Genomic DNA, 27,970 nt, shown 5'->3' on the forward strand with positions numbered 1-27,970 from the left:
TTCCTAGTATCCACTCTAAACCTCCTCTGGTGAAACTTCTATCATACAACTTGGACTTGGGGAAATCAGTATTTTTCATTAGGTAATATCACGTGTACAGCAGAGGAACCTGGTGGCCCAGCAGCAGTCCAGAAGCAAAGAAACGAAAATGTGCTTTAAAAAAAGGCAGAAAGCTTGAGAAGGGATGGAATTTTAACTGTGGTGATTGCATTCAGCTCCACTGGAGAGCAGCAGAGCCTTACACTTAATTTTCTCTCATTTGGACTGGTTCTAAGGCAGGAACTGTGCTTTAAATACATGTGCTGCCTTGTCTCTTCATGTACTGAGCCAGTGAGTCTGCGCAGGAATGACAAAGAAGAAAATACTCCAGCCCTGTATATTGGATTTATTGTGAGTCTTGTTTAGACATCGTCATCCTCCCAAGCTAATATTTAAAGTGCTATGGCCAGGGCACAGGCAGCTGAAATACTATTTATAAATATGGCAAAAGGAATGAAAAGCTGTTTGACTTTTAATTATTACCAAAAAATGACATAATTCCAGCTAAAAAATAATTTTAAAAAGACACGATGTGTACTCTCATACATATTCTCAAGTGAAATTTTCATTTAAATTATTGGAAATTATCTCTATGAAGGGATTTTTTTTCCTGTTTCTCTTTAGCAGTTGTACACTGCCCTAGTTTGAAAGACAGGTGTCCACCAAGGAAGGTGGGAACCTCCCTTGGAATGGAAACTGTGACCCCCTTCCCTCTGAATTATTATGACTTTGAAATTAAGGGGCTTTCAGGCAAAGATATGGGAAAAGGAATAGCAGTGGATATGGATATGGATATGGATATGGATATGGATATGGATATGGATAACAAAGCAAACAAACAACAGCAACGGCAGCAACACCAAACTGGCACTTTCCCCGAGGAAGAAATTTTTGTGCAAGTTTAATCCTATAGTGGTTTGTACCTTAAAGCACAACAGAAATCAAGATAAAGAGTGATGAATGATAGCAGCACTCAGCTAAATGAAGAGTAGGATATCCTGGAGCAACAAAGCATGTCAGAGTGAGGACTCTGGTTACAAGGACACAGCACAAATCATGAGTTTTGATGGGAACCCCAAATATTCTGAGTGATACAGACAGAGGCTGTGAGCTGAGACCAGTGTAAAGCTGGGGCCAGACCAGCAAAGCTGGAGCTGTGTTAAATTCTCCTGAAGTCTGGAGACATTCACAGTCAGTTCTTTGTCTCAGGCCTGTTTTAGAAATCTCTGCTGGTTTTAAGTAATGTGGTAATGGTTTGAGCTCAGCATTTACACTTAGTGCACTTACTGAGAACTTTGGAGGTGTTTACTTCTCTCCCATGATCAGTCCATTTTTTGGAATTTATTTGTCTAGACTCTCTACTTCTTCACATTTTAGATAAATATGTAATTTCCAGTGTAATTAAGTGATCTTGGTAAAATTTGCAACCAGCAAAAGCTCATTTATACAGTAACAACTTGCTCTGCTAATCATGGATTAAGCTCAAAAGTGGCAGAGTTAACCCTTATTTAATGAGGTTAAAAGACTTGGCACAGATCACAGAACAGACCTATGATAAAGCTGGAAGTTGTTCTTGCCCACCTTAGGGCAAGTCCTAAGCTTTAATCATTACATTACGTAGATTTAACAAGACTGTAAATAGATGTCCTATTGCTGCTTTAAACTTGATATTTTTGTAAACATCCTGTTTCTGGAGACCTTTCTTTTATTTTTTTATGTATTATTTTGCTATAGTGAGAATTACAGCATTAATGTTTGTTTAAGTGATATGAAACATCTCAACAAAATGTGTATCAAAGCAAGAGAATAAATTGGATTGGTATTGTCAGGAGAGTACTCAGAAACTCTAATTCCAAAATAACCTCAAGGAGGACTTGCTAGAATGTATGACACTGTGATTTTTTAAATATCATCTGTTAAATCAGAGCTCTTGGAAAGTGTGATGGAAAAAGACCCTGAATACAAGAAAGCAAGCTGGTTGAATAGATGCTTAGGTCAGATCTGGAGTCTCTCACCAGAACTAAAAGTATCACATGGATGTGTGATGGACTGTAGTGAAGAGAAGGGATCCCAAATAAGGAAATCCAAATCAATCCAAATCCAATTCAGCTTTTTGGTAACAAAACTTTTCCCTGTCAAGCAGCAAAGTCCTGCCTAGAGGGAAGCAAAATCTTCATTGTTTGCTTTCAAGAACAGCCAAGTGGAGCCCAGGAAGTTCATCTCAGTTTGGAAGCAAAACCAGGACAAGCATGGATTTCTATCCAGATGCTTTATCCTCAATTCTCTTGAAGGCAATAAAATGCTCAAGGCAAAGCAGCTCAGTGGTAAATGGTTGAAGCATCGTTTGACTCAAAGAGCTAATATGGTATAACCAGAAAAAAAACCCAAACAAAATTAATTACCTCCTTTAAAGAGGAAATACAAGCAGAACAGTACGACAACGTGATTTTTATTAAAATATGGTTATGTGCCTTTTGCTAAATAAAACCCGTGATCCAGCAGGCACGACTGAAATGCTGGAAGGGCTGAGCCCGGCACCCCCGCTCTAAGGGAAGGGGCACTGGATGGGTGCGGGTGTTTCCCGGGCGGGGGATCGGGGACAGGGATCGGGGACAGGGATCGATCCCCGATCCCCCGCGGGCACGGGGCTGGGGGCGGTGTCGGCGCTCTACGGGCGGGAGACTGCGCTGTCACACGGCAACCGCCGTGGGGGGGTGGGGCTCGGCTAAACCGGGTGGGAACCCGCGGTGACACGGCTTGACAGAGCCACCGGCGCGGGACACGGGCTGCCAGAGCCACCGGTGAAACCGCGGGGGACACGGGCTGTGAGAGACAGCCTGCGAGCAGCGGAGTATTCGGGCTGCGACACTCACCGGGGCCACCAGCGGGGGACACCGTTTGCCACAGCCACCGGGCCACCAGCGGGTAAGCCAAGTGGCGGGGCAGCGGGAAGGGTCCCCCTGATCCCGGGCAGTGTCACCGCACCCCCGCGGAGCCTCCCCGCAGCCCCTGCATCCCTCACCTGCCCATTCAGGCGTGCTCCAGCGCGGGGCTCAGAGCCCCTCTGGTCCTGCTGGTTTTCAGGTGAAAACTCTGTGTGTGTACTAATTTATTAATTTATTACACGGCACTGGAAGATGGATCCGTGGTGATCATTACCTTCCTTTCCATTCAGAGTTTTTCTGATTTCAGTATTCGCTGATTGTTCCTGCACTTGGCACCCTTCCACTGCTTCAAACTCACTCCTGCAGCACTTGGGAAAACCTGTGTGTGGTCACTGGTTTGTCCAAACATTGGAGACCATGAATTACTGACCCTCAGATGCAGCAAATCTAATTACAATTATAGCAGACGGGGCTGGGATGGGCTGGGATCATATAGTCCTGGAATAACAAATTTTATTCTCTCCCTCCTCAGGATCATGGCTGCCATTGATGAGCGCACCTTCATTGCCATCAAGCCCGACGGAGTCCAGAGGGGACTGGTGGGGGAGATCATCAAACGCTTCGAGAAGAAAGGATTCAAACTGGTAGCCATGAAATTAATACATGTAAGCTCTCCTCAATTGCTGTGTCTGCTTTCTTATATTTGAAAGCTGTAGCCTTCAAATACAGCAGCATGCTATAACAACAAATGTGGCCTCTGTAGCATTTAAAACTGAAATTTTGAGAAGTTGTACTTGGGATGTTTTTGGAAAAGTTCCAGTTCCCAGCTCTGGCTAAATGCTTTAGACGTGCTAAGCACACTAATTTTAGTAACCTGATGCCCTTAGTCTGAAGAGAATATTCTTTCAGGTGCATCCTATGCCCAATAAATATCTTTGAGTATCTTTCACAAATCCCAGCTCACATAAACTGCCTGTATAGGCAACAAAAACTTTTCTAAGTTTAGTTGTGGTTAAGCAACAGTTCAAATTCATATCAACCAAAAGTACTCCTAGGAAGGTGCTAGAAATACTGGATTTTCAAGTGCATGCAAGTTTCAGCATTACCAGTGCTCTGTGGTTTATCTCTGTGATTTCACTATGCTCTTAAGCTCTTATTGTAAGCTTTTTTTCTCTGTCTGTCTGGTTTTTAAACCAGGCCTCTGAGGACCTTCTGAGGGAACACTACATCGACCTCAAGGACCGGCCATTCTACGATGGCCTGGTGCAGTACATGCACTCGGGACCTGTTGTAGCCATGGTGAGTTCCTGGCAAGGAAAACCACACTGCTTGATTGTCTTCCCTGCAATGAGATTATGTCACCTGTTGAATTCTAGTTTATTTTTTAAAGGATTTTAAAATCTGGATTCAAATACTGTGAATAGGAAGATGTGCTGTTAAGTATTATTCTTTAATCTTTTCCTCCTTTGAGTCAGTTTTTTGAGGAAGAGGGCAGGGGCAAAAAGGAATCACAACCAGGACCTTGAGAAACAGTAAACCTGCACAAAAGCCCCACCCTGAAATGCCGTGTCGTAAGGAAGCTGAAAAAGGATGGTGGAACATTTAAACTTTAGTTCTCTTTTTCTTTCTTGATAATGCATTTGTAAAATAGTTGAGGCCTAGCTTTCCCATGAGCTCTGTGAGACTGTTTGACAAACTGAGATGGAAAATTGTTCTCTCCCCACCCTAGGTGAGGAGGGGCACTGTATAGAAGGGGACCATGTGAGCAGATGCTTCAAGAATCTGACAGATGAATTTGAGATAAATTTGTCTCACTGTGACAAATATTCAGATGGTGATTTGTGCCATGATGGACAGCCCTGTGTTTTCACGGATGGTATAAGTTATCTGCTGCTAAAATTTAATAATCTGAATGGATTTTTTTTTCTTTAAGGTGTGGGAAGGTCTTAATGTGATTAAGACTGGAAGAATGATGCTGGGGGAAACCAATCCATTCGATTCCAAGCCCGGCACTATTCGTGGGGACTTCTGTGTCCAAGTTGGAAAGTAAATTTTAAAACATTTGGTATCATCCAAAAGCACTGAATGCCAACTGTTATGTCATGATATCTACAGGAACTGTGCTCCATCCTTCTCTGTCTTACACATGGAGCTGCCATTCCCTGTGCCCATGACATATTAGTATCTAAGGATGGGGATCAAGTCATGGTCGTCCCCATTGACAAAAATGAGCAAAGCTGGCACTGCCTATGCTGTGTCTTTTCCTACTTTACTGTTACTTAAAGCTTCTGTCCATAGTAGGAATCACTTCAAAAGAAGCAGCTTACTTTACTTTAATAATTCCTTTACTCTTTTATTCACCTTTTCTTTTCCTAGGAACATCATTCATGGCAGTGATTCTGTGGAAAGTGCTGAGACAGAGATCAATTTATGGTTCACTCCTGAAGAACTGGTTGATTATAGAAGCTGTGCTCATGAGTGGATCTATGATTAACACCCAGCCTGGATCTTCTGATATTCCCATGTCCATGATCAGCTGCTAGCCTCTAGCTATTCCAAAGAATTCCCTGGTAGAAGCCTCAGAAACAGTGAGATTGCTCTGTTGTGGATGTTAAATAGAGTCAGTGCTTGCTGCTCCTTTGATTTAAAAGCTGTCAAGTTATAGATGGAATTGCACATTTAAAAAGCTGCTTCTGAGATTGAGAGATATGAGATGAAAACACAGAACAGATAACATATATTTTTCTGAAGCATTTTATAGTCATAGAGGGTATTTTGGTAAACATTAAAAAATGGGTTAAAAATTATTTGGCAAATAAATGCACAAATGGCTCAGAGTCAGAGGTTAACTTTGCTAAAACATTAGAGGACAACTGATGGTGTGTAAATGCATTGATAATATGCTCAAATGTTGAGGATTTACTTAATATCAAATCAAGTGTGTCCTCATTCCTAAAACGGCTGCAGAAAAAAGCCCATTTCTCTCCCCAGAACATGCTGTGTCCATAAAGAATTCAACTCTGGCTAAAATGACAACTGGCCTCCACACTGACACTGTTTCAACTCGCTCTTTTTTCCTTCCACGTGGGATTTATGTAGTATTTTAAGGACAGATTAACCAGCCAGGCTTGATGAAATGTCCTTTTATGTGAAAAGAAGATTAATGTGAGGATGGATGAGGGAGATTCTACCTTTAGCCACTTCAGTGCAGCAGCTCTCTGATATTGCACAGAGCAGTAAGTGGTGTTTGCTTTGGCAGCTGAACAGCTGGTAGTTTAGTTGTGTTCTCATTAGTGTTGTTTCCTCAGCGGCTGGAACTACAAAGCAAATGGTCCTTGGATAAGTTGTTTCAGAAGTGACTTTATCACTATCATTTTGTATTTTTTTAATGACATAAAGAAGTAGAGTCATAACAATGCAGAAGGTGTTTCAGTTTCAACAGCAAAAACTGGATATACTGGATGAGGAAGTTTGGATTGATATTATGTATTTTTTCCCTGCAACATTTTATTCACTAAGAGCAAGAGTTTCATGGAATCAGTTGCTCAAGCTCCATGATTTTTTCCCCCACAGCGAGTTCTTGTATCTGAACACTGAACTATGCAGTGAAAGTTGATTTGAAGGCCTATGATACCTTCTGGTGGTATTGAGCTTCTAAAAAGAGATGGCACAAAATAAAACAATATTTTCTGTTTCTTAAGTGAAATAAAATGAAATTTAAAATATCTTGTCTTATATTTAATTAATGAGTATAAGGAGGGGGAACAAATTCTCTAACTGTGAAGCTGTAGGTTGAGGCTGTGAGCTTCTCTTCTGAAAATATTCAGTGTTATAGAAGATAAATCATTAGGTAAAAAGAAGTTGGAGGAAAGGGAATATGTGACAAACCTAAGCATGAGATGAGTAGTCTCCAGTTTAATCTTTGCTTGAAAGGTTACTTGAGATGTCTCAATTCTACAAAATAGGGAAATGTGGTTTATCTGGAGGTGTTGGGGTTGTCAGGAAGCTGCTGATTAGTGTTTCTAATGTGATGTGACCGGGAAGAGGTGGAGGCCAGCATTCCTGCACGGCTGAGGTGCCTGAGCAGGTCCAGTGTAAAACCACCAACTGGCCCCTCAATAAGAGACAATGCAAGGACTGCAGAGGTCATTTCACTGATATCCCAGCTGCAGATGGTGTGTGAGTATAACTGGCTCAGGCCAAGGTGCTCTATCAGCTAGGAAAGGGCCAAGTAGGAAACATCATAAAAAGTAATAGCACTCCCTGCTTCATATTGTGACACGGGTTCAGGGACTGTGAGGTTTTGACACTTGGCGGCTTCATCTTCCCAATAAAATTACCAATAATGCTCCTGTGTTACGGATTCCACATCACTTTTCCGTGATAAATGTTCTTTCGAGGAGCCATGCTGTGCAGTGCAGCCAGGTTGGCAGGACCAGCCCTCAGGCCGCGGGGATACCTGAAAGCAGCCAACCCAGCAAAAAAATGAGTAAAAAATTATTTAGTTGTGTTAGACATCCGCCATCGTTTCAGCGCCTTAAAGGCTTAAGCTACAGTTTCTGCGTCTGTAAATAACCCTCGAGGAGGCGGAGGCGACAGGTGCGGCCGGGCCTGGCCCAGAGCCACCCCTCGGCCGCTGGGCCCGGCAGCGGCCACTCTCCCGTCGAGCTCCATCGCATCCGGGCCCGGCCCGGTCCCGCTCGGTGTGGCGATCCCCGCCCCGAAGCGCCGCCGGCTCGGTGACTCCTCCTCTGCGCGGGGCGGGGGATCCGCGGCGCTCACGCCTCCTCCTGCTCCTCTTCCTCCGGCGGCAGCGGCGCGGGAGGGAGCGGCGGCGGCAGCTCCGCAGAGGTGAGGCCGGGCCGGGCCGGGCCCCGCGCTCCAGGGGCTCAGGGGGTGCGGGCGGAGGGGCTGGCGGGGTTCGGCGGGGCCGGGCCGGGCTCGGTGGGGCCCGGGGGGACATTCCGTGGCGGTGCCGCGTGGCAGGGCGGTACCGCCATGGCCGCCGCCGACCTTGAGGCCGCGCGTCCCCTCACGCCGCGCTCCCGCCCGCAGCGCCATGGGGGGGAACGACGAGCGCACCTTCATCGCCATCAAGCCCGACGGCGTCCAGCGCGGGCTGGTCGGCGAGATCATCAAGCGGTTCGAGCAGAAAGGGTTCCGGCTCGTGGCCATGAAGTTCATACAGGTGAGTGCCCGCGCCTTGCCCTGCCCGAGAAGGGCTCCCCACAGCCACAGCCACCCCGAGAATCTCCCGCTGCGGCTTCTCCTGCGGCAGAACTGCGGTCACATGGCGGACGTGCTGGAGCGCGCTCAGATCCTCCTCCTTCCTGCCCGGCGCGCGGCTTCTACTCGCTACAAAAACAGCCAATTTTGCTTCAGAGGTTTAACGCAGCCCGATTGAGAGCTGCAATGGCCTTGGCTGAAAGGTTGTGCTGGGTAACATCACCCCGGGATCCTGTACTCTGCTTATCGCAGAGGCTTACTGCCCTGCAGAGAAATCATATGGACAATCCCCAGCGCAGCCACAAAGAACTCCTTTGATGTTACAGCAGGAGCTCCCGCTGATACCCACAATAGCACTGCAGCATTGTTGGTAACATTAATTATTAATGAATCTAATCACTAACACCATAGTCTTGCACTTGTAACACCTTTTGTTCAATGATATTCAGCAAATCGTACTTAAAGTTACATCTGTTCTTTTAAAGGCCTCTGAAGAACTTCTCAAACAACATTATATTGACCTGAAAGACCGCCCCTTCTTCCCTGGTTTGGTTAAATACATGACCTCTGGACCTGTTGTGGCCATGGTAAGTTGCTTGAGTCTCATTTAAGATTACTTTCTTGAATATATTTCTTTTGCTCTGTAAATCATTAAGACTATTCAGAGATATTCTGCAAACTACTAAATTCTGATAGTGGCAAAAGAAAAACTTAAAATTAAGACAGTGAAATTACAATATAATAAGAAAAGTGCACATATAAAATGGGTATTAAAATGCCTAATACATAAATATATAAAGCAAAATTCCTGAATGCAAATCTTCTGCACCATAAAATCTGCTTTGGGTAAAAAAAAGGTCAGTCTCTCTGACACAAAAACCCAACTTCTGTGTCATTCATTTTCACATTCCCTCAAAACAAGATACTTGCTCTAGTAGCATCTCTTGGTGTGATGATGAACGAGGAGAGAACACTCAGCAGGGTGTCCCTGTGCCACCACAACACAAAGGGCTGGCAGTTGTCTTTGTACATTAACTCTGAGGCTTGGTAAAGTATCTCTCTCACTCCAGTGATAATGCTGATAGTCCTTTTTACAATTACTTCCAGTTCTTATGTTTTTTTTTCCCTTGTCACCTTTACAAGTCCAAGAGATAATCTAGGCAAGGTTAATATCTTTAGTGGTAGAGCCTTTGTTTCTTTGCAAAGTATGGTAGAGCAAAGATGAATTGTCAGTATTTTGCATAAGCATGGCTGAACAGAATTTTTGTTTTTTTTATCTTAAGGTATGGGAAGGACTCAACGTGGTTAAAACTGGGAGAGTCATGCTTGGGGAAACCAACCCTGCAGACTCCAAGCCTGGCACCATCCGTGGTGATTTCTGCATTCAAGTGGGAAGGTTTGTACTCAGTCTGTTAATTGATACTAAAAACTCAACAACTCCTGCTCACTATTTACCGGCCAACACAAAAACTGTTGGCAGCCTTTTATTCTAGAAAGCCAAAATTGGTGGTAGAGACCTTAGTCTGATGATATTTCATTTGCAGGTCACAGTGCATACCTGCTACTTAGGAAAGTGGTACAAAGCTGCCTTTGTTTGCAGTCCAGCTCCTCCCCAGAGCAGCATGTAAGCACAGGCAGCAGCTGTTGTAGAGCAGTAGAGTGACCCTGATAGGCATAATTAGCTCTTGGAGGGGTGAGGGTATGGAACACGCTACCTGAAATAACAGCTTAGTCTCCCCACTCTAGATGCTTCATCCACGTTTTTGCAAATTGGGAACAAGGCTGCTGGAAGTGTATTTTTCTAGGGATCAGTGTTTGTCTCCTTCCACAGGAACATCATCCATGGCAGTGACTCTGTGGAGAGTGCACAGAAGGAGATCAACCTGTGGTTCAAACCCGCAGAGCTCATCGACTTCAAGCCCTGTGCATACGACTGGATCTATGAGTGATGGGTTCCCACAGAGATTTGTGCCTTCCAACACCTCCTCTCATTCCAGCTGCTGCCCTGGGAGCAACCGCAGTTATCTTAGTGCTGAAAGTGACTGTCAAATAAATGGGTGTGAACTACTTCCTTGTAGTGCATTCACTTACAACCGAGCCCTGTTCATAAAAGTCATTTTAGTCGTTCAGGAGCTACTGACGTGTGCCCTGCCACAGCTGTTGGACTCAAGCAGTGGCAGATTTGCAGAGGGACAGCTGAAGGGAGGCTGGAGCTACTTCCAACACAGCTAGAGGAAAAAAGGGATACCACTAAATTTTCCTCCTTACACAAATATTAATACTAAATGAAATAAGACAGTATAAAGCTTGCTCTCTGAAATGCTTCTTTAATTCACCTTCTCTTACCAAAACCCTTACCTTGTGCTCAGGGCCCCACACGATTTGTTGTCACACAAACATACTTAAAATTCTGTAAAATACTCATGTTTTTATGGATTGTGGGTATTTTTAATAGGGTTAAGAGTGTTTTAAACAAAACAATCACTATTCAGAAAAAGACTTTTAATCATTTTTATTTTGTGTAAAAAAGGCAAATTTAGTGAATTATTTTCATCTTGTACACAACGTTATGATTTTAATGCTTTTCACATCCATGCTGAAAATCTGCAGTCTTGTAAAAATGAAAGTAACATTAATTTTTCCAAAAGCATTTTTTCACTGAGTTATGTACATTGCATGAGAAAGCTTTAAATGCTCTCTCACTGACCACACAAATTACCAAGAAAATAAAAGATTAAATTTGTACAGATATTGATCTATATATCAAATACATACAGAAATTATGTAAAAACCCATTTGTTTATTCTTGATTCCTGCCCCAACATTTTCCCAGGGGCCAAAGCTGATGCCTTTTTTGTATAAATGGTTGTGGCTTTTCATTTTAAATATGAAAAAAAATCAAAAGGAAGAAAAATTCAGCTGAAATCACAGTTTTAAAAAATCCCTTCCCAATAAAGGATTGTTACCAAATGTATTAGCACCATCATACAAAGATCGAGGGAGGGTATTCACATCACAGAAAACAACAATAAAAAACCCAAAACAAACACTGAAACCCGTGTTAGTATCCATAGAACAAGGAATCAATAACTGCTGTAGCTTTCCTCAGATGCAGCAAGGAACAGGTTAGGGAGTTCTACTGAAAATAATGTAATAATCAAAGATCAGCAGAGAGATCTGGAACAAGAAAAGAGGGGCAGCAGCCAAGTCAGGGACAGGGCCTGGGCTGCCTCATGGTCAGAAAAACCTGCTGTGCCAAACGCCAGAATTAGTCCGACGCCACCGAAGGTTTGAGGTGTCCAACATCTGCTGCTCTCTCAGGCAGGTGCCACTGCTTGAAAGCCAAGAGAAACATCCCAGAGCCACGGGAATGCTTTGCAAAGCCAGGGAGCTGCCACAGGGACAGCCCTCAGCTTCTCTGGGGATCACATCCCTGGTAGCACCTTGCTCAGGTTTTCCCTGAGCTGCTCCTCAGCAAATGACTTCCAGCAGCTCTTTCCATGGTTTGCTTAGCACAGATGTCACTGTACTTGACAATTACACAACTGAGGCATATTATGAACTCAGAGACACAAAAGGCATTTCACCAGCTGCTGAAGTCACATGGGTACCCGAGAACATACATCACCTCACAGACTTTAGTGTTTGATGAATAACAGAATATTATAAAGACCGACAGACTTTAGAACAGATTCTTATATTTCTCCCAACACAGGAAGTATTTTAAGACTAATTTTCCCTCTTGACATTTGAAGACCAACTCTGAAATCAGGGATGAGCCTGGGCAATACTCAGGGCAATACTCAGTTTAGCGACTGGGCAATGCACCTCACTCATTAACTAGCCCGACCGTCTACATTATGACACACTAATTAATGCAACAGTTTTTCTACTGAAGTCAGAAGCTGTTGATGAGAGAAGAAAGCAAGACTCTGAGAACCTTGTTCCAGCTGATGGGACAACCTGCAAGTTGTTGCATTAAAAAAAAAAAAAATCAATAGTGCTATACTTACCAAATGAAATCAATGCTTGCAGAGCTGGATTTTACAGCAGATTAAATTGAGAACACAGGAAAACAATCAAGGCTCAAAGTGTCACTACAATGGTCTCTAATCCTAGTTCTCCACTATAGGCTGTTCAAAATAAACATCATGGGTGGGTCAGAATCTGAGATAAGCTATTGAAGACTACCAGGTCCAACAAAGTCCTTTTTATGGCTATTTCAGGGAGCTAAAATGTCTTTACCAGCTGAAGTTATAGATTCTTGTAATCAGATTAACAGATTCTGTCAATAGAAGAAGCTGTGGTTAAAAACAGGCTGTTATTTAAGAAATTTTACCAGTAAGGGAGAAGAGAATTCCAGACATTCCTACACTATACAGCACATGTTTTACTTCCTGTAGTAAATACAAAACTTTACATAATTAACCCCTCTTGCATAGAATGAGGTAAACCTGTGTATATCACTGATACTATGTACCTAAAGTTGGAGCAATATTTTAGAAAATAATCAAATTGCTGGTTTTCAACTTTCTATGCACTTTTTTTTTTTAAGCTCAAACAACAATATACAAAAAATGGTCTCCCGGGGCTCTGTGGGTTGATATCCTTAAAGCATTTCTTAGGCTGTAGGATACAGATCTTAGTAATTTTTGATCAATATTTTTTTAAGCCCTAATTTATGGTCAAGAGTCAGATGATCATTGTACTGCTCTGAAGGGGACCTGTGAAGACCCAGAAGCACTTACAGAACTTATAATTCCTGAGAGTTTAGTTAATGAACCTTACTGGTAAAAGCTAAAGCTCTTGATGCACATTCTTCCAGTCACAGCTCTGCAGGGCTGATCAACTACCTCACTCATCAACTCCATTTAAAAAATGTACAAAAGTTGAAAATATGGAAAGATAAAATTCAAATTATTAAGAGCTCCTGCAAAAATACTTTGTGTTTAAACGGTCATCATTTTCACCCTTTCATGTGACTTTTGCCTTGTAAAAATCTGGAAGTTGACCAGTTGGGGCCAATGGGATGCTTGACATGAGACAAGAATTCCAGGCAACAGGCAAATCCAATTTATGAATTATAGACTAAAACCACGTGATTTTGATACTGTTCTCAACTCCTATGTTACACTATTGCAGCAAGACATGAATATTGCAGGCTATGCAGGACTGAACTAATTTTTCATCCACAATGTAGAGCTCCTTTCAGATCACCTGAAACCATGTGGCACATCAGTTCTGAACTATCAGAGATAAATATTTAAGATGGTAAAGAAACATTTAGGGCTTTCTGAATGGAAAAAAAAAAAAAATCACAAGAATACTCACAAGTTCATTCCCACTACCAAGAGAATCCTTAGTGACTGTCCATCTAAGCTGCTTCTTCAGTCAAAATTCAGAGCTACAACTAATCTTCCAATAAGAGAATTTTCCGAAGTTCCAGTTTGGCATAGGGCTCTGTAAACATTTGCTGAAGCATTCCAAGACTACAGACATTCATATACAGACAAGAGCTTTATAGATCCAATCCAATGCCCACTGCAGTCGGCAGAGACAAGGCTACTGATATTAATGGGCACTGAATCAGACCCTAAAGAACGTTAAAAAAACAAAAACCTTATATAAAAAAGGGTATTTTAAACTAAATAAAAACATCTTGAAAAGTTAAAATCTTCCTCAGGCGATGGCTCCGTTGCACTTGGGGCTACTCACTGAGTAGAGCTTTACAGGACTGTCTTCCATATATAATTTATGCCTTTAAATCAGGGCTTTAAAGCCTTATTTTCACAATTAAAAAAAAACCAGAGGCGTGACCAGTGCAGTTCACAAGAGTCTAACAGTCTCCCAACTTGTACCAAAAAGGTTCATTTGTTATGACAGTTCGTTTGTATTTGCAACTATATCTTCCTCCAACTGCTTCCCACAATCATGCTGAATAAACTTTAATCTTACAAAAAAATTAGAATTTCAGTTCTTGTTAACAATGCACAATAAATCTGAACTTGAAAATATTACAAAATTCTTTCAAAAGCTTCAAATACAACACAAAAGTGTCCTTTGTTTTTGTTTTTAATAAATTGAAAAATCTTTTTCACTAAAATAGTTTCCCCGCCCTTCCAAAAAATTCTGAACGGAGTCTAATTCATATACATTTAGCAAAGCACCCCAGGCACAGTCACCTGAACTGCACCATCCAAGTGGGAATAGAATCAGTCAGTCTTGGAGAAAGGCTCTTTTCCTATCACCAATGCTGTGCCCCTCACTCCTGGGAGCTTCCTCAGGGTTCCTGTTTGATGTAGTAGCTGGCAGAGCCATTGCTTTCCTGGTCAGACGTTCCCTGCAGGAAGCTGTACTCCTCTCCATCCAGCAACTCCTCCTTCAGCTGCAACGAAGTCACTACAAATCAAAAATTCACATTAAACATCTATATAATTTAAATTTTCTTAATATTATAGATTTTGGGAGCATCCCAGAGCCCCCATTTTCTTATATGCTGCATTTTAGTGATGCTTTAACGCTCAGGATCCCACAGAGAACAGACACTTTGTGAGTGCAGGTGGAATTGTAAGTTATGCTCTAATATTAACAGATTTCAAATTACTTACAGTAATATATTCCCTACCAGATTTTCTCAAGAACTGAGTATTTTAAATCACTTTAACTTTTAAACCACTTTGCTTCCTATTTAGTCTTTACGCAAGCGAAAATGAGATTGGAAATGGCCAACAGTTAAACTACAATTCAAATTACTTAGCCCAGTTATTGCAAACAGTCTATGTGAGACAACAAAACATATTGACAAACATTTCTCAATCTATTAATAAAATTTTAAGATCCCAGAAGTTAAGTTTCATTAAAGCAAAACATTTTTTTGTAGTTTTAATCTTCTCTTCCTTTGTCAAAATTAAATAGAAATGAGATTAAGAGAAAGATATTATCAATAGCAATGTCAAAATTACTTTTCCAGTTTTACTAACAAATAGAGATGATTATCAAAATATGAGCACAATGAAAAGAACACTGAAAACAAAACATGTAAATGTTCATTAAAGGTGCAGTACCCACATTAAAGGGTTGATTATACAAAAATAAATTATTCTCTATGCCCAAATGAATGAGAAAATTATCTAGGTTTATAATTATTCGATATAAAGTTTATATATCTTGTCAATGTGTCTTGAAATGCAGAAATATGCAGAGAAAGGAAAACACCCCAATCCAGAACTTGCTGCTACTGATAGCCCTGCAGTAATTTATAAGCTATTTGATTATTCTTTTAAAAATATTATGTGTTGAAACAAGCTCTTGAGCTAAAAAAAAATAAAATTTGAAAATTAAGATAGTAGATGATGTCAAAAGTTGCTGCAGCATAATGCAAGCTGTCCTCATCTTTCTTTAATAGACTCCTCCTCCCACCTACAGAGCCCACAATCCCTTCCTTATTTTTTTCTCCCAAATACTTTTCCCTGCATCATGCCCAACTCTGACCAAGATTCCTGATCCCTGGGGGGCAGCAAAGTGCTGTTTAAATGGTTAGACACACAAGTGGCTGCTTCCTCAGAGTAGCTGCAATGCCTTAAGCAAAGGCTACACAGAGGTCAGGGATACAAACCAACCCACCACCCACCTTGTTTCCCTTCTCCCCTCCGAGCAGGAAACTCCTGCAGGTAGAGAAGTAACAGCAGTTGCCATGACTTGGATTATTTCTGGCTCACTTGAACCAAAGTGCTAACATTTAGATATTTAATGGTATCTTACTTCATTTGTTCCTATTATACAGCTTTTAACTACCATCTTCCATTAGAAAAGCTTAGTTACAGCTACACACCAAATTGCTTGAAAAAAGAAAAAGGAAAACTAATAGAAGTTACCCATCTGAAGGAAAAGGAATGTAGATTGGGCCAGGTACTTCCTTTTTACATCATCTCAGTGATTTGCCAGGACACAAAGACAGACTGTCTGATGCCATGACATTCAAACCTCCCAAAACCAACACAAATAGAGCAATATGCTCCAGAGTTGGGTGAATCTCTGGGAACAGTCTCCTCCTCTGCAAGGCTGGCTGTAGGTTCTTTTTAAAAATGAAGCAGTCCAACAGGTGAATTTCAGTGCTCAAGAGATCATTTCAGATGACTGAAAGATGCAAAGTACTTATGCACTCTAAAGCAGCACCAGGAATTTGCTAGAGAGCAAAACCACTTCATACAAACCAAGGTGAAGAGCTGAACCTTTCTCCTGTGCTCATGACAATACAAAAGCGGAAAGAATTGGGTTTGAACCCTTACTGAGATCTCCCATGGACAAGAAGTTTCAGAACAGACACTGTTTTTTTACTCATCTTCCACTGACTCCATTCAAAGCCATGCAAACATCCCCTGCACTGTGTCTGCATATGTCCTACAGCTACTCCAATATCAGGCAATGAATGATGTTGAGGAATATGCACGTAATTAATGAGTTCTGGCCAATCTCAAACAAGTTCTAAACTGATTAGATGGTGTCAAGGTGATGCCTCCTTCCAAGAGACTGAAAAGGTATGGTAACCACACCACAAACAAAATTAATTTTGTCTGGCCTTACCAAAACTCAGTGTTGAAAAGTTCCCCTCAATTAATCATAATCATCCCCTCAACTGATCACTGAGTAGCAGAAACCAAGGAACACAGGTGTTTCATAGGAACTGTGAGATCTAATGACACAGAAATTCAGACTGTGTATGTCTTTGCACTATAGAAATGCAATGTAGGTGCAGATTTGGCACAAAAGAATAATTGTGCAGAAATAGATGCCCCAGAACACTGTTCCATAAGCAAGGCTTTTCTTTAGCATCAAAGGCTCTGTTAAACATGGCATGTACACACCAGTAGGAACATGAAGTGAAACTAAAGGGAGGAGGGTCCTGAGAAAGGATCTTGAGAGGGGTGTGCAAAAGAGAGTAAAAGTTTTCCTCGGGGCCTAAAAGGTGGCATGTGGGTGTCTTTTTTCCCCAGTCTGTTAATGGATAACACATGGACAAGAGAAACTGTTCTGGATGTATTCCAAAGTCAAAAGAGACAGGGCAGCCTATGCAGACTAAGGCAAGCTTAAGGGAGTAATCAAGCAAATCTGAAGCTAAATATGTCAACCTGGCAACTGTCCTGCAGGGAGAGCATCATCCAGCCTGTATGACGGTTCCTATTGCCACAATATGTTTGCTAGCAATAATTTGCTTCATTTTGTTGCCAGAGATATCAGGAAAAGGGAAGAGAAAAACTACCAGATCCTTGAAGTGAACTTGTATAATTGGAGATTGATTACATTATGTAAACTATACTTAAGTTCAAAATTTTAATCTACTTCAATATTAGGAATTAATTTTTAAAAGTTTTTCTCTGCTCACTCATACAGATGCACAATTATACTGCTTCAAATATATTTTCTTAGTAATCCACAAAATTTCAAATAACACATTCCAAAGATATTTTCCCATATGACTGCCTTTTTCTGATACAAAGACAAAAATGTTTATTTACAGCATATAGTTATTTTTTCTGCAAAGGATAATACACAATAATGACCTACTTACATCCAATATTCCCAGATCTACATTGCCATTCAGTTTTACAGGGTGAATCTTTTGTATTTTAACAATCTGCAGAGCCCCTCTGGGATTCTCAGTAACCCACAACCTTCTTCCTCTGAAATTCTAAACCCATTAATTCAATGACATGGTGAATCAGTGAGAATGAAAAGCTCTCTAGCAGAAAAAATTAAACCAACTAAAATTCAAAGGAAAAAGGGAAAAAAGAAAGATTGGATGAGTCAGCACACGACACCCTGGACCATAGCTTCCCACTCTGCATTGACACACTGCTGTGAGTTACCTGTTTGGAGGCTAGGATTGAACTCCTGGCTATTCCTGGGAGGCTGGAAGGCCTCCGGGGCTGTCTGTGCTGGAAGGGCTCGGTATGGAGGAGGAATCAACTCGTCATCCCCAGAGAAGCTCCTCCGCACCTCACCTGCCATGGGTGGGCTGGACAAACTGACAGGTTTCTTCCCAACTGGTATCTTCCTCTCTAAACATCAAGTCAAACTAAAATAAACACTCGAGTTAAAGTGCATCAGGCAACTCTGACTGTTCACTGAGAAATGGCTCTGATTGATAGTCACCCAGTCTCAAAAACTAGGGCCTGAACAACGGCACCGTTTAGTTATTGTTGGGAATATTGTTCTCAACAGCCACATTGTAGTCCCTGAATTCTATAGGCTGTGGGTAGGACTTCAAAGGCATTGCTTTGTACCATGACCCACTTATTTCCTGCTCTATCAATGAAATACAAATACTGTGAATTACTTCTGCTGCAGCTACACTGCGCAGTCACATACATTCCTCTGCCTGGACACCCAAGATATCTTGGCTCAGTTTCAGGCTGCAGTTGGTTCAGTGTGTGTGCCTACGAGACAGAAGGATGCTTCTGGGGAAATAATCCTCTCCAGACAAAGTTTATCACCTCTAAAAATACATGCTCTTAATTCCCTTAGAATGGTATTTCCCATTTTTACAGTGCCTTACAAACACAAATAACTATTTTAGTACGTAGCAAAAAAACTTCTAAAATGCCCTCAAATTATTAAACACTGCATTCATAAAGTGTTATTGATACATTTCCCATACAAATTACCAAATTTCTCCTTTATCACTAAGATGCTCCCATTCTGCACTCAAGGCATGTTCTCTGTAGCATTGAGGGTACAAGATTTGTGACACAAATCAATGCTTTCAGCTACTTAAAAACTAATGCTTCAAGTCCTATCAGCACTGTCAGATGGACAAACAAAAGCCCAGCCCTGAAAAGGCAACTGATTATGCATGTTCTAAAGATACCACCTTGCTTAAATATTCTTCTTATAAGACAACTTCAGGATGAGCCTTATAGAGAGATTAATGAGGCAGAATGGTGTCTACAGAATCCCAACCTCGAAAATATAGAGGTCAGATTATAATTTCAGTAACCTTATTCTGATATACACACCCAAGAGGAAGCAGAGAATACCAGCAAGTATTGCATCCTTCATTATTAATTAATTGTCCAGGCATGCTGGCATGTTACCCTTCAAGAAGTCACCTGCACAGCCTTGTGAGAAGCAGGCACACAGCACAAAACCATACTCACTGAAACAAGCACTATCAGAAAGGGAACTGGGGGAGGTTCTCAAGTATCCACAAAAACATTCCCAAAGTGTTTATGATGCAATCAGTTCTGCTTTGAGCATGTGCACTCCCACTGCTCCCAGGAAGGAGGGGACACTGCAGCAGAAATCTGCATCTTTACACACAGCAAAATCACTCAATGGCATCCATGACATCCTGGGCTGTGCTGTGAGCACATGAGAAAAATGTGTGGAAATAACCCTGCCCTGCTAAAACTAACCTCATTTTAGACAGAGGTTTTTGTTAATAATTTGTGGTGACTTTACATGGTACCATAAAAATATCTGCTTTATATGGTTTTGTGACTGAAATCCTTTACAAAATAACTTTCTATTTTATTTGCAAGTGCTGAACAAGAAAAAGCTTCAAAAGACATTTTTAGTGTTATTTCCTGTGACTCAGCACTTCCATTGCTATGACCTACTTAGGAAAAAACCCATACAGGAGGCAGCTGGCTCTAACTGTTCATGATGTCATTCTCTCATCTTCTGGTGATTAAGAGGATTTCTTAGTATTGAACAAACAGTTCCAAACACAATCAGAAGTTTTCTTTGCTGCCACAGGCAACATTTACCTTAGGTTAGTAAGAAGTGAAGAACAAATTTCCACAGACTAAATTTTCTAAAGCTATACTAAAGATTCCCATTGCACCAAGTAAGATAAATTAATTTTCCAGGTTTGGGAAAACATGCTTACTGTAAGACAGGTAGTAGGTATTAGGAAAGGGATAAGGTAAAAAGTATGATGGTCTAGAACAGCTTGCTAAACAATACCTGCTCAGACTGTGCAGAATCATCCAAAAACAGGTCTTACACAAAGGTAATTAACCATTACCAGAGCCGTATTTCTCTAGCTTAATGCAACAGCACTCACAGCTTTCCCTGGATATTCTCAAATCAGGAGTTTTCCAGTACCTGAATTCTATTTAAAAAATATTGCTGCAAAATTCTGAAAAGGATCTGGATTTTACTGTTTATTTCCTCCAACATCAGAAAAGAAAACCAGTGCAATGTTTGAGGCACTTAACAGGAGGTTCTAAGAACTTCCAAGACATCTGTTTTATCTGTGGCACTCACCAGCCAACTCCTTTTCATCCCCAAAGATCAACACAGCATAGGTTGTATTCTCAATGACTGGGGAAGAAGGTTCCAATTGGCCTTAATAGATCCATTCACAAACTGACCAGGAAGACAAGGTTTTAATTCCTCACATTAGTTCAATACAACAGCAAAATACTATGGAAACAGGATTAAATTAAGCAAGCTGATTTTATATTTTGACAACTTGCTTCCAAGGGAATTAATTACTGTGGAAAGTACCTGAACACTGCAGATTCTTAAAAATGTCATTACTGTATTTTACTGTGACAAGAACAGCCACATACAGCAATGCTGTTTATTTCTGAAAGTAATAGCACAAAAGCTTAATTTACACAGATGCCTAAACCAAAAAATCTGGCAAATAAGTAGCTTTTTTGTTTCAAAGAGAAGCCAGTTAGATGCTAATTTAAATTTTCTACACCTCATTCTTTCTGATCCCAGTAACTTGGCTCTTATTCCTTCATCTGTGTTACAGAGAGCAGAGGGAAAACTGTGTTGATACCCGAGTATTTTGTACAGGGCAGTACAACTACCAGTACAGTACACAGCCAATATATTATTTAACTGAAATTATGTCAGAATACAAAAATATTTTAACCACTTTCCATCTACAATTCATAGATTATTATTATTATTATTATTAGCAACATCTACCCTATCATGAGTTATAAAAAATGGTTATTCTCAATGAAGAAGTTCCTTTTGTGGCATACTGCACCTTTAAGCATAACACCTGCTTAGACACAAACATTTCCAAATAGAACAGGGACTTAGGTAGAGACCACAAACTTTCAAACATCAGGTAAAGTGCAAACACTGTTTTGTCACCCACTTTTCTTATGTCCTTTATACTGCTGTGATTTAGCTTTCTTCTTCTGTTTGGATGAAGTTGACTGGCTATCTCTTGATGCTGCAAAAATGAAGAATTCAAAATTTATGCTTATTTAAAAAAAACCCTTTAAAATGTGTCAAAGCTGCTACACAGTTACAGAATTTTTCCTTAATGACTGAACAAAGACAGAAATTTACTGTGGAAAACCAATTTGCATTAAACTGCTAAACAAGAAAGTGCTCATTACTCTCTTATTAAAAAGCAGTTCTTGAAATGCATTTCATCAGTTATTATCACTTGATCTGACAGGACAAGTTGTGATGTAATAAATTAGATACAGCTTCTGCAGGGGCTGAGTTCCACCAAATTCAGGAGGTGAAACAGATACACTGGCAGTCTTAAAGCAATATAAATTCTCAGTGAGCTCCTCCAGAACTGACAAGAGGCTTTTCCCCAGCATCAAATCAGCATCTTCTGGCATTGAAAAATAGTAAAAAAACACTCAGAAGTACTTTAGAAATCAAAGTGGGAAAGATTAGAACTTCCAAGCATTAGCAAGAGTTTTTTCTATTTTTGTTATGCCTGGGGACCTAAGTGGAAAAGATCAGGAAAATGAGCCCCCATTAAATTGATTTTCATTACTGACAAAGCAGGACTCACACTGCGGCGCTGGAGGCTGAAGCTGGTATCCAGTGAGCTGACACCATCCCACAGGATACAGATCTGGAGACTCACAATCCACCCACTGATCATATTCATCTTCCCACCCATCGAAGTGTATCCTCAGAAGCCGGTGAATAATGCGCGTCACTGTGGCCACACACACCAGGCGAGGCTCCATCAGATCTACAGCCTCCAGTTTCATGCCAACATGAAACCCATGGTTTGGAACTTCCTGGGGAAGCAAAGGCAGCAAACATCAGCAAACAGACATGTTCATCAAGATAGTTTAAGCACAGTGCTGAAACAGGGATTTCTATCCACTTAATATAGAAAAAAATCAAGTATGATGGATGAAGTTTCCTGTACCTCTGCCTCTGTTTAACATTTCAGAGATACCAACCTTTGTTTACTCAAATGGTTCTTATCTCTGAAAGTTTTAGCTTTTCAAAACTGTATTTTGAAATATACCCATATATATTTCCATCCCATGCACCATGCAAAAATGTACAGAAGATACTAATTCCAGTACAAACATGTATAATTTCATTACCTTATTGAAGAGCTTTACTGGTGCTGCTATTGAGTCAGTTTCCCTGAGGTAGTCAAACCATTTAAAAGGGAGTTTTGCATAACCTGTGAATTTTAAACAACATTTTCATACATCAACTGCAAACTTAATGTGTAAGAACAACAGCAAAAATAGCACATTTGGAGTGTGTTACAGCTAAAAAAACAACAAAAGTCAAACATCAGTAGCAGAAACTTCCACTCTCTGAGCTTTGATCTAAGGGACAAAAAGCCACCTAGACACAGCCCATTTGCAACTAACAAGAAGAATGAAGAACTGGGTAACATAAAAGATTTAAGTTAAGATTAATCTCTTAAACTGGAAGTTTTTTGTCCACGCAGATTCTTATCTCTACAAATGCCCTACACAAATGACCCAGAATAGATGACATAATTGAGAACATCCAGTTTCTTCCCTGTGGGGAAATAGCTCCACTATTGAAACACTTAAATTGTCAGAAACCCAATGGTAAGAATAAACATGGATATTTTAAAAGTTTAATAAGGGTAAAAATAGCAGTAATATGTAATATGGAAAATTAGAGGATTTTTTAAAAGCTATTATAAAGGGAAGAAAATACCTCAAAAAGATATGCAGCTGCTACCGAATATGCAAAAAACACAGGAATATCTTTTCCTTTGAGCAACTATAACAACTGCTTAAACTAATAAATCTCTAATTCTAGCTGGAGCAACAATAGCCTGGAGGATTTCTCTGCAGCAGTGTGCAGTGATGGACATCCCGAAAATCTGCAGTGCAGTGGGCGTAGTGTGGGAGCTACAGGAGAGGTCTGGATCTCACCTCTGTGGGGGCAGAGGCTGCCACTCTCAGTACCCACAGCCCAAAAATTCAGTCCCATCCCTCAAAATGCCTAAGCATCTTCATCTACTGATTTCAGTATGGGATGAAGAAGTTGGGGAGGAATAAGCTTTGCAAAGTCCAATGATTTCACAGCAACTGAAGTTATCCACAATACTAAATGCAACTTGAGTAAGAGTGCTCACACTGGCTATGGAATATCTCCATGAACAGATGCAGCTGGAGAATTAATCAATAATGGCAATACTGTATTAGTTCTGCGTATTAATGTTTTTCTTCTCAATGTAACATCCCTCTGCTACACCAATATATTTGTACTCAAGTTCATCACACACAGGAAATGTGCACATGGGCCTTGTCAGACCAGGCAGAATTAAGAAGCTGTCCATTTTCCAGCCCATAATTTGGAAAGCAAAGTACCCTCCTCGTTAGAGCTAAGGAGCTTTCATCACTTTGGTCCTATTAAAATTGCTAATGTGAATTTTGCTCTGTATTTTACTGCTAGTAATTCCTCTTCCAAATAACTTTTAGATTATTGCACGTGTGATTGATAATCACCTCTCACTGATGACACAGGACTTAGGAAAAACTGCAATAAAAGGGAAAATGTACATGGAGGTAAAGGATTAGGTTGCCATGATACAAGAAACACTGTAAATATCCTAAATGTGCTAACAACAAAAGCCCCATTCTGAAAGTAGTGTTTCAAGAGTGAAACCAAAAGGCAAGTTTTTCTCCTATTCTGTCTCATCAGTTTCATATATATATTTCTAAATTGATTGATATGTGTTGCTATACAAGCATTTTCTCCCATAAAAACTTTTATAGCAAGAGTCTCTGCACCTCAGATTTTTGATGGATGCTGGTGCCCATGAATTTCTAGACAATAAATTCACTAAATGAGCTGACTGAAAAATAAACTAAATCTGTATGACTGCACTTTCCACACACTCTAGGGTGACAGAGTTGTCACTGTACCACAACAAAAATGGTATGAAATTATTTTCTTCATGTTGCATTACACTGTAGTTATCACCTAGAAAAATAATTCATTAAATACAAGTAGAAGTCTGTAAGAATTAGAATGGAGGGAAAAAGCCATAGAAAATCGTTGTCATCTGCTGTTATACAGCTATGAGCTTCTTAAAATGTGCCAGACCAAGGCAAAAAATGGGAAAAGGGAGGCAAAGTCTTCTGTAGGCACATGTGCTTATGAACAGACAGCTTTTCCTCACAGAGGGGTTTATTTAGTGTACAGTCCTAAAGCTCAAGTTTCTTTATAGCCTTCCAAAAATTGACTGGTGTAGCTGTGAATTTGCCTGAGATTCTTTACAGTGTTCATTAATTGTTTTGGTGGCCAGGACTTCCCAACCAGTGACACTTTCTGAAGAGCCCTTTTAGTGACTTCCACATTTTCCATTGACTTAGTGGAATCCTCAGTTTCTGACAGCAAATGCAAATTATTTCAGCCAATAACCAGTCTAACTTTTTCTAAATGAAGAGTTGGTGACCTCTGGTTCAGATTACTTCAAAGTAAAGCTGTTGTATTTGTTTCAGACTTGAGAGAGTCCTAAGAAGTGACCTGAATTTTGTAGGCTGAGTTAAGAAACAAAGCATATGGCACATACAGTATCACTGAGTAGTATTCACAATAAAAGGTGTCAGAATGCTACCTGTACCTCTGGGTGGAGTTAGTTCAATCATGTTAATTTCACAGAAACCAACAGGGAAAATAGAAGGGGAAGTGGCATGGTAACAAAACCAATCAGACCCATCTGCTGCTTCTGAGCCATCAATCCCAATCATAAGATAGCCATCAGCTAACACCTTGGTAAAGAGAAACAAAATTTCACATTAAATACCTTCAGCTGGGTGAGAAAGCTAGAAAGAAAGCATGCCATGTTTCAAGAGTGAAAGCAACTCAATAATAATGGAAGCACACTTAGAGGGACATTCAATTCTAACAAAAACCCTCCAAATCATACCTGTCTCTAGGACTGTGAATACAACTGTTACACGCACCTTTGATAACTGCAAAGTTATGAGATCAACATTTCCTTTTTCTGATCTCTAGTTTATTTTTCTTGTGAACATCAGCTCTACTTCTAAAGCCTTATAACTCAGTCTATTCTTCAGCTTGCAAGGATATTCAGTATACCATTACTCAAAATCATAACAATTCTCCTCACTGGAAAGGTTAAACAATTCAGCTAAGCTGGTTTTTACATTTTCTCTTTTAAAGTAGATTTCACATGGATTGGCTCCCTTTCAATCAAACTAAGAAAGAAGGACAGAATTAAAATATCTTCATAGACTTCTGCAAGTCAGCAAGATGAGGTCTAATTTTGAACAGTTGCAAAACACTTGGTATAATGAGCAGAATATTTTCCTGCAAATTCCTCTCACAAATGCATTCTAATTAAAGGTAAGGCTGAATTTCCAGAGATTAAAGTCAAATTTACATGAGCACATTTTCATAGTGGTCGTATATGAACAATTGACAGACATACCCCATTCACTGTGTGAATGAGCTCTCCTAATTTTGGTTTTGAGCTTCTTGTTTCAAGCCTGAATAAAGGTTAGGGGAAAAGGATTCCTCTTTGCCTCCCCATAATGCACATTTGATTTCTTACCTTTCTGATAGTTGCCACACAAATTGCTGAAAGGTTTAGGGGGTCTATAGCTTCCAATTTCATTCCTTCTTTAAACCACTCTCCAGCTGCATCAACCTCTTTTACCTAAAGAATCACACAACAGCAGCAAAAACAAAGAATTTAATGAGCCTGGAACAAAACATACCCCCACACTGCCAAAGCAACAGACTGAAACATCTGTTCTACCACCTCTGCTTATATCAAGGAGGTCAGATTGGATAACACAAGCAGAAACACTTGTGCTGGGCCAGGATGTAAATAGAGTTTCAGGTCTGGCTTACGCACAACAGGAACTGAAGGTCCTCAATCAACTCTGCAAAGAGTGTTCTAGCTACTCAACTCACCTTCATAAATAAGTGTGGGGGTGCATCAAAATGTCCATCCTGTTTCTTTGTAATATCTACAAGGAATAACAGTAATACTATAATATTGTTCAGAAGTTTTGTTCACAGAGCACACAATATGTTTTTCTGAATATGTGAAGCAATACCACACAATCACTGGTGTGGGAGGCCCACAGTTTATTAGTAACACTACCACAAAAATCAGGAGGACATAATCCATCCATTTTCCTTGCTGACTTCAACCTGAGCTGCCTTGATAAAACAAACATCATTTAAGGAAAAAAATAAATATCCAGTATTTACAAGACCGTTTGGTTATGTCACAAAATTGATGGAAGTATTACATTGAAGCTTTTGCAAAAAACTGGCAGTTAAACTACTTTTTACTATGCTATGACAGAAAACTACGTTTATATATATATTTATATAATTACATATAACCACTTAAAAAAAAAATATATCTCTATAGCTATCTGTTTATAAATTATTTCAGAGAAAGTTGAAGCATTAGGAAAATGGAAGGCCTTTCCCTGAAGGGAAGCCTTGTGGAATGCTTTACAGAAATTCTGTCTCTGACAAGGGATACCAGCTCAAAGGAACAGAGAAATAATAAAAAACCCAGACTTTTTTTTTGTTTGTTTAGAAGCCTTAACTATTTCAAATTGCAATTGCTTTTGTATTTTAGGTAGTAAAGGCCTTAATTGTGTCCCTTCTATCACATTGTCATTTCACTTTCCCAGCCCATTCCCTAATGCCCTCTAAATCATGTAAATACTACAATATAAAATATTAGACAGTCTTTAAAGTTGCCAGTAAATAGAAATTCTGTATCTATTAGGATACTTGTCCATGTTGTATTGTACAAAGAAGGAGTTAGATGTGAAGAAACTAGGAGTTTGTGGAGTATGGCTGTAATTCCAGGTATCAGCATGAAAAGTGAAGTCTACCATGCTTGAATTGTGCAGTTAAAGGTTTTTCTGCCTACAGTTTGCTGGCTTCTGTTTATCATTGAATCTTCTAAACACTAGAAATCAACTTAAAGGTTACTGTGGTTTTTCCACTGCTGTATAATACGTTATTTATAATTTTAACTGAAATTCCCGACTGTCATAAAATTGGCAAACCTCCTGGGCCACATTACATAACATTTTCAAGTACCATTATTCAAGGTAGTTTGATTAATTGTTATAAAGCAACAGAACTGCTTAAGCTAGACTCCTCCCAGCCAACACTACAAACACTTCTAACCCAAACCAAACTTACCAGATCTTTTGAACCTGTGTCCTATACTTCGAGACCAGCCAATATGATGAATGAGTGGGCTGTACATATGGCACCAGAAGTCATCAGTTTTGTCCTCACTCTCTTCATACACCAACCTCAGGCGGCCTCCAACAACACTATCCACCACCGCCACCCTTGTCCGGCAGAGGTGCGTCTTGTCCACTACTTCTACCCTCATGGAAGTTTTGAACGGGTACTGCATACTCTCAGACACCTTGCAACAACACAAAACATACATTCTGTAAGAATATCCTCTGGTTTTCCATTTCCTGTCTTTTAAAGCACAGTATTGATGCATTTGTCATTTATTCGAAGTACTTGCTAACCAACCTGGAGAAGTGACACAAATTATTTGTCTTCTA

At 40.3% G+C, this 27,970-nt stretch overlaps 3 protein-coding genes across 15 annotated transcripts in view; 2 read left to right on the forward strand and 1 right to left on the reverse strand.

Moving 5' to 3' along the window:
• Positions 1 to 2,928: 2,928 nt before the first annotated feature.
• Positions 2,929 to 6,952, forward strand: LOC137485234 (nucleoside diphosphate kinase-like). 2 transcript variants are annotated; one of them, XM_068209648.1, is made up of 4 exons: positions 2,953 to 3,589; positions 4,122 to 4,223; positions 4,858 to 4,970; positions 5,301 to 6,933. In XM_068209648.1, the coding sequence occupies exons 1-4, from the start codon at positions 3,461 to 3,463 to the stop codon at positions 5,416 to 5,418; spliced, it is 462 nt and encodes a 153-aa protein (XP_068065749.1). In that variant the 5' UTR covers positions 2,953 to 3,460; the 3' UTR covers positions 5,419 to 6,933. The 2 variants fall into 2 exon arrangements, with proteins under 2 accessions (XP_068065750.1, XP_068065749.1); XM_068209649.1 differs by lacking the exon at positions 4,858 to 4,970 and having other exon boundaries at positions 2,929 to 3,589; positions 5,301 to 6,952.
• Positions 6,953 to 7,636: 684 nt separating this feature from the next.
• LOC137485235 (nucleoside diphosphate kinase B) lies at positions 7,637 to 10,217 on the forward strand. Its single transcript, XM_068209650.1, has 5 exons — positions 7,637 to 7,775; positions 7,980 to 8,112; positions 8,636 to 8,737; positions 9,434 to 9,546; positions 9,982 to 10,217. The coding sequence occupies exons 2-5, from the start codon at positions 7,984 to 7,986 to the stop codon at positions 10,097 to 10,099; spliced, it is 462 nt and encodes a 153-aa protein (XP_068065751.1). The 5' UTR covers positions 7,637 to 7,775; positions 7,980 to 7,983; the 3' UTR covers positions 10,100 to 10,217.
• Positions 10,218 to 10,647: 430 nt separating this feature from the next.
• The window catches only part of MBTD1 (mbt domain containing 1), a 35,633-nt gene continuing 18,310 nt past the window's right edge, over positions 10,648 to 27,970 (reverse strand). For 8 of the 12 annotated variants that reach the window (XM_068209633.1, XM_068209637.1, XM_068209642.1 and 5 more), the window contains 8 exons: positions 27,588 to 27,822; positions 26,325 to 26,380; positions 25,960 to 26,064; positions 25,000 to 25,153; positions 22,490 to 22,572; positions 21,937 to 22,171; positions 21,277 to 21,354; positions 10,648 to 14,549 (listed from right to left, as the gene is read on the reverse strand). In XM_068209633.1, coding sequence (XP_068065734.1) covers positions 14,431 to 14,549; positions 21,277 to 21,354; positions 21,937 to 22,171; positions 22,490 to 22,572; positions 25,000 to 25,153; positions 25,960 to 26,064; positions 26,325 to 26,380; positions 27,588 to 27,822 — 1,065 coding nt within the window. In that variant the 3' untranslated portion in view covers positions 10,648 to 14,430. The remainder of the gene's footprint in view (positions 14,550 to 21,276; positions 21,355 to 21,936; positions 22,172 to 22,489; positions 22,573 to 24,999; positions 25,154 to 25,959; positions 26,065 to 26,324; positions 26,381 to 27,587; positions 27,823 to 27,970) is intronic. The other 4 variants (XM_068209635.1, XM_068209638.1, XM_068209640.1 and 1 more) reach the window with 2 other exon arrangements.

Source organism: Anomalospiza imberbis, chromosome 19, assembly GCF_031753505.1.
Source record: "Anomalospiza imberbis isolate Cuckoo-Finch-1a 21T00152 chromosome 19, ASM3175350v1, whole genome shotgun sequence".
NCBI lineage: Eukaryota > Metazoa > Chordata > Aves > Passeriformes > Viduidae > Anomalospiza > Anomalospiza imberbis.

Bases quoted from the DNA above. Each gene is read 5' to 3' on its own strand.
- LOC137485235 (XM_068209650.1), top strand. From the start codon at position 7,984: ATGGGGGGGAACGACGAGCGCACCTTCATCGCCATCAAGCCCGACGGC. The intron at 8,113-8,635 runs GTGAGTGCCCGC...GTTCTTTTAAAG, and splicing joins TGGCCATGAAGTTCATACAG to GCCTCTGAAGAACTTCTCAA. The intron at 8,738-9,433 runs GTAAGTTGCTTG...TTTTATCTTAAG, and splicing joins CTGGACCTGTTGTGGCCATG to GTATGGGAAGGACTCAACGT.
- LOC137485234 (XM_068209648.1), top strand. From the start codon at position 3,461: ATGGCTGCCATTGATGAGCGCACCTTCATTGCCATCAAGCCCGACGGA. The intron at 3,590-4,121 runs GTAAGCTCTCCT...TTTTTAAACCAG, and splicing joins TAGCCATGAAATTAATACAT to GCCTCTGAGGACCTTCTGAG. The intron at 4,971-5,300 runs GTAAATTTTAAA...TTCTTTTCCTAG, and splicing joins TTCTGTGTCCAAGTTGGAAA to GAACATCATTCATGGCAGTG.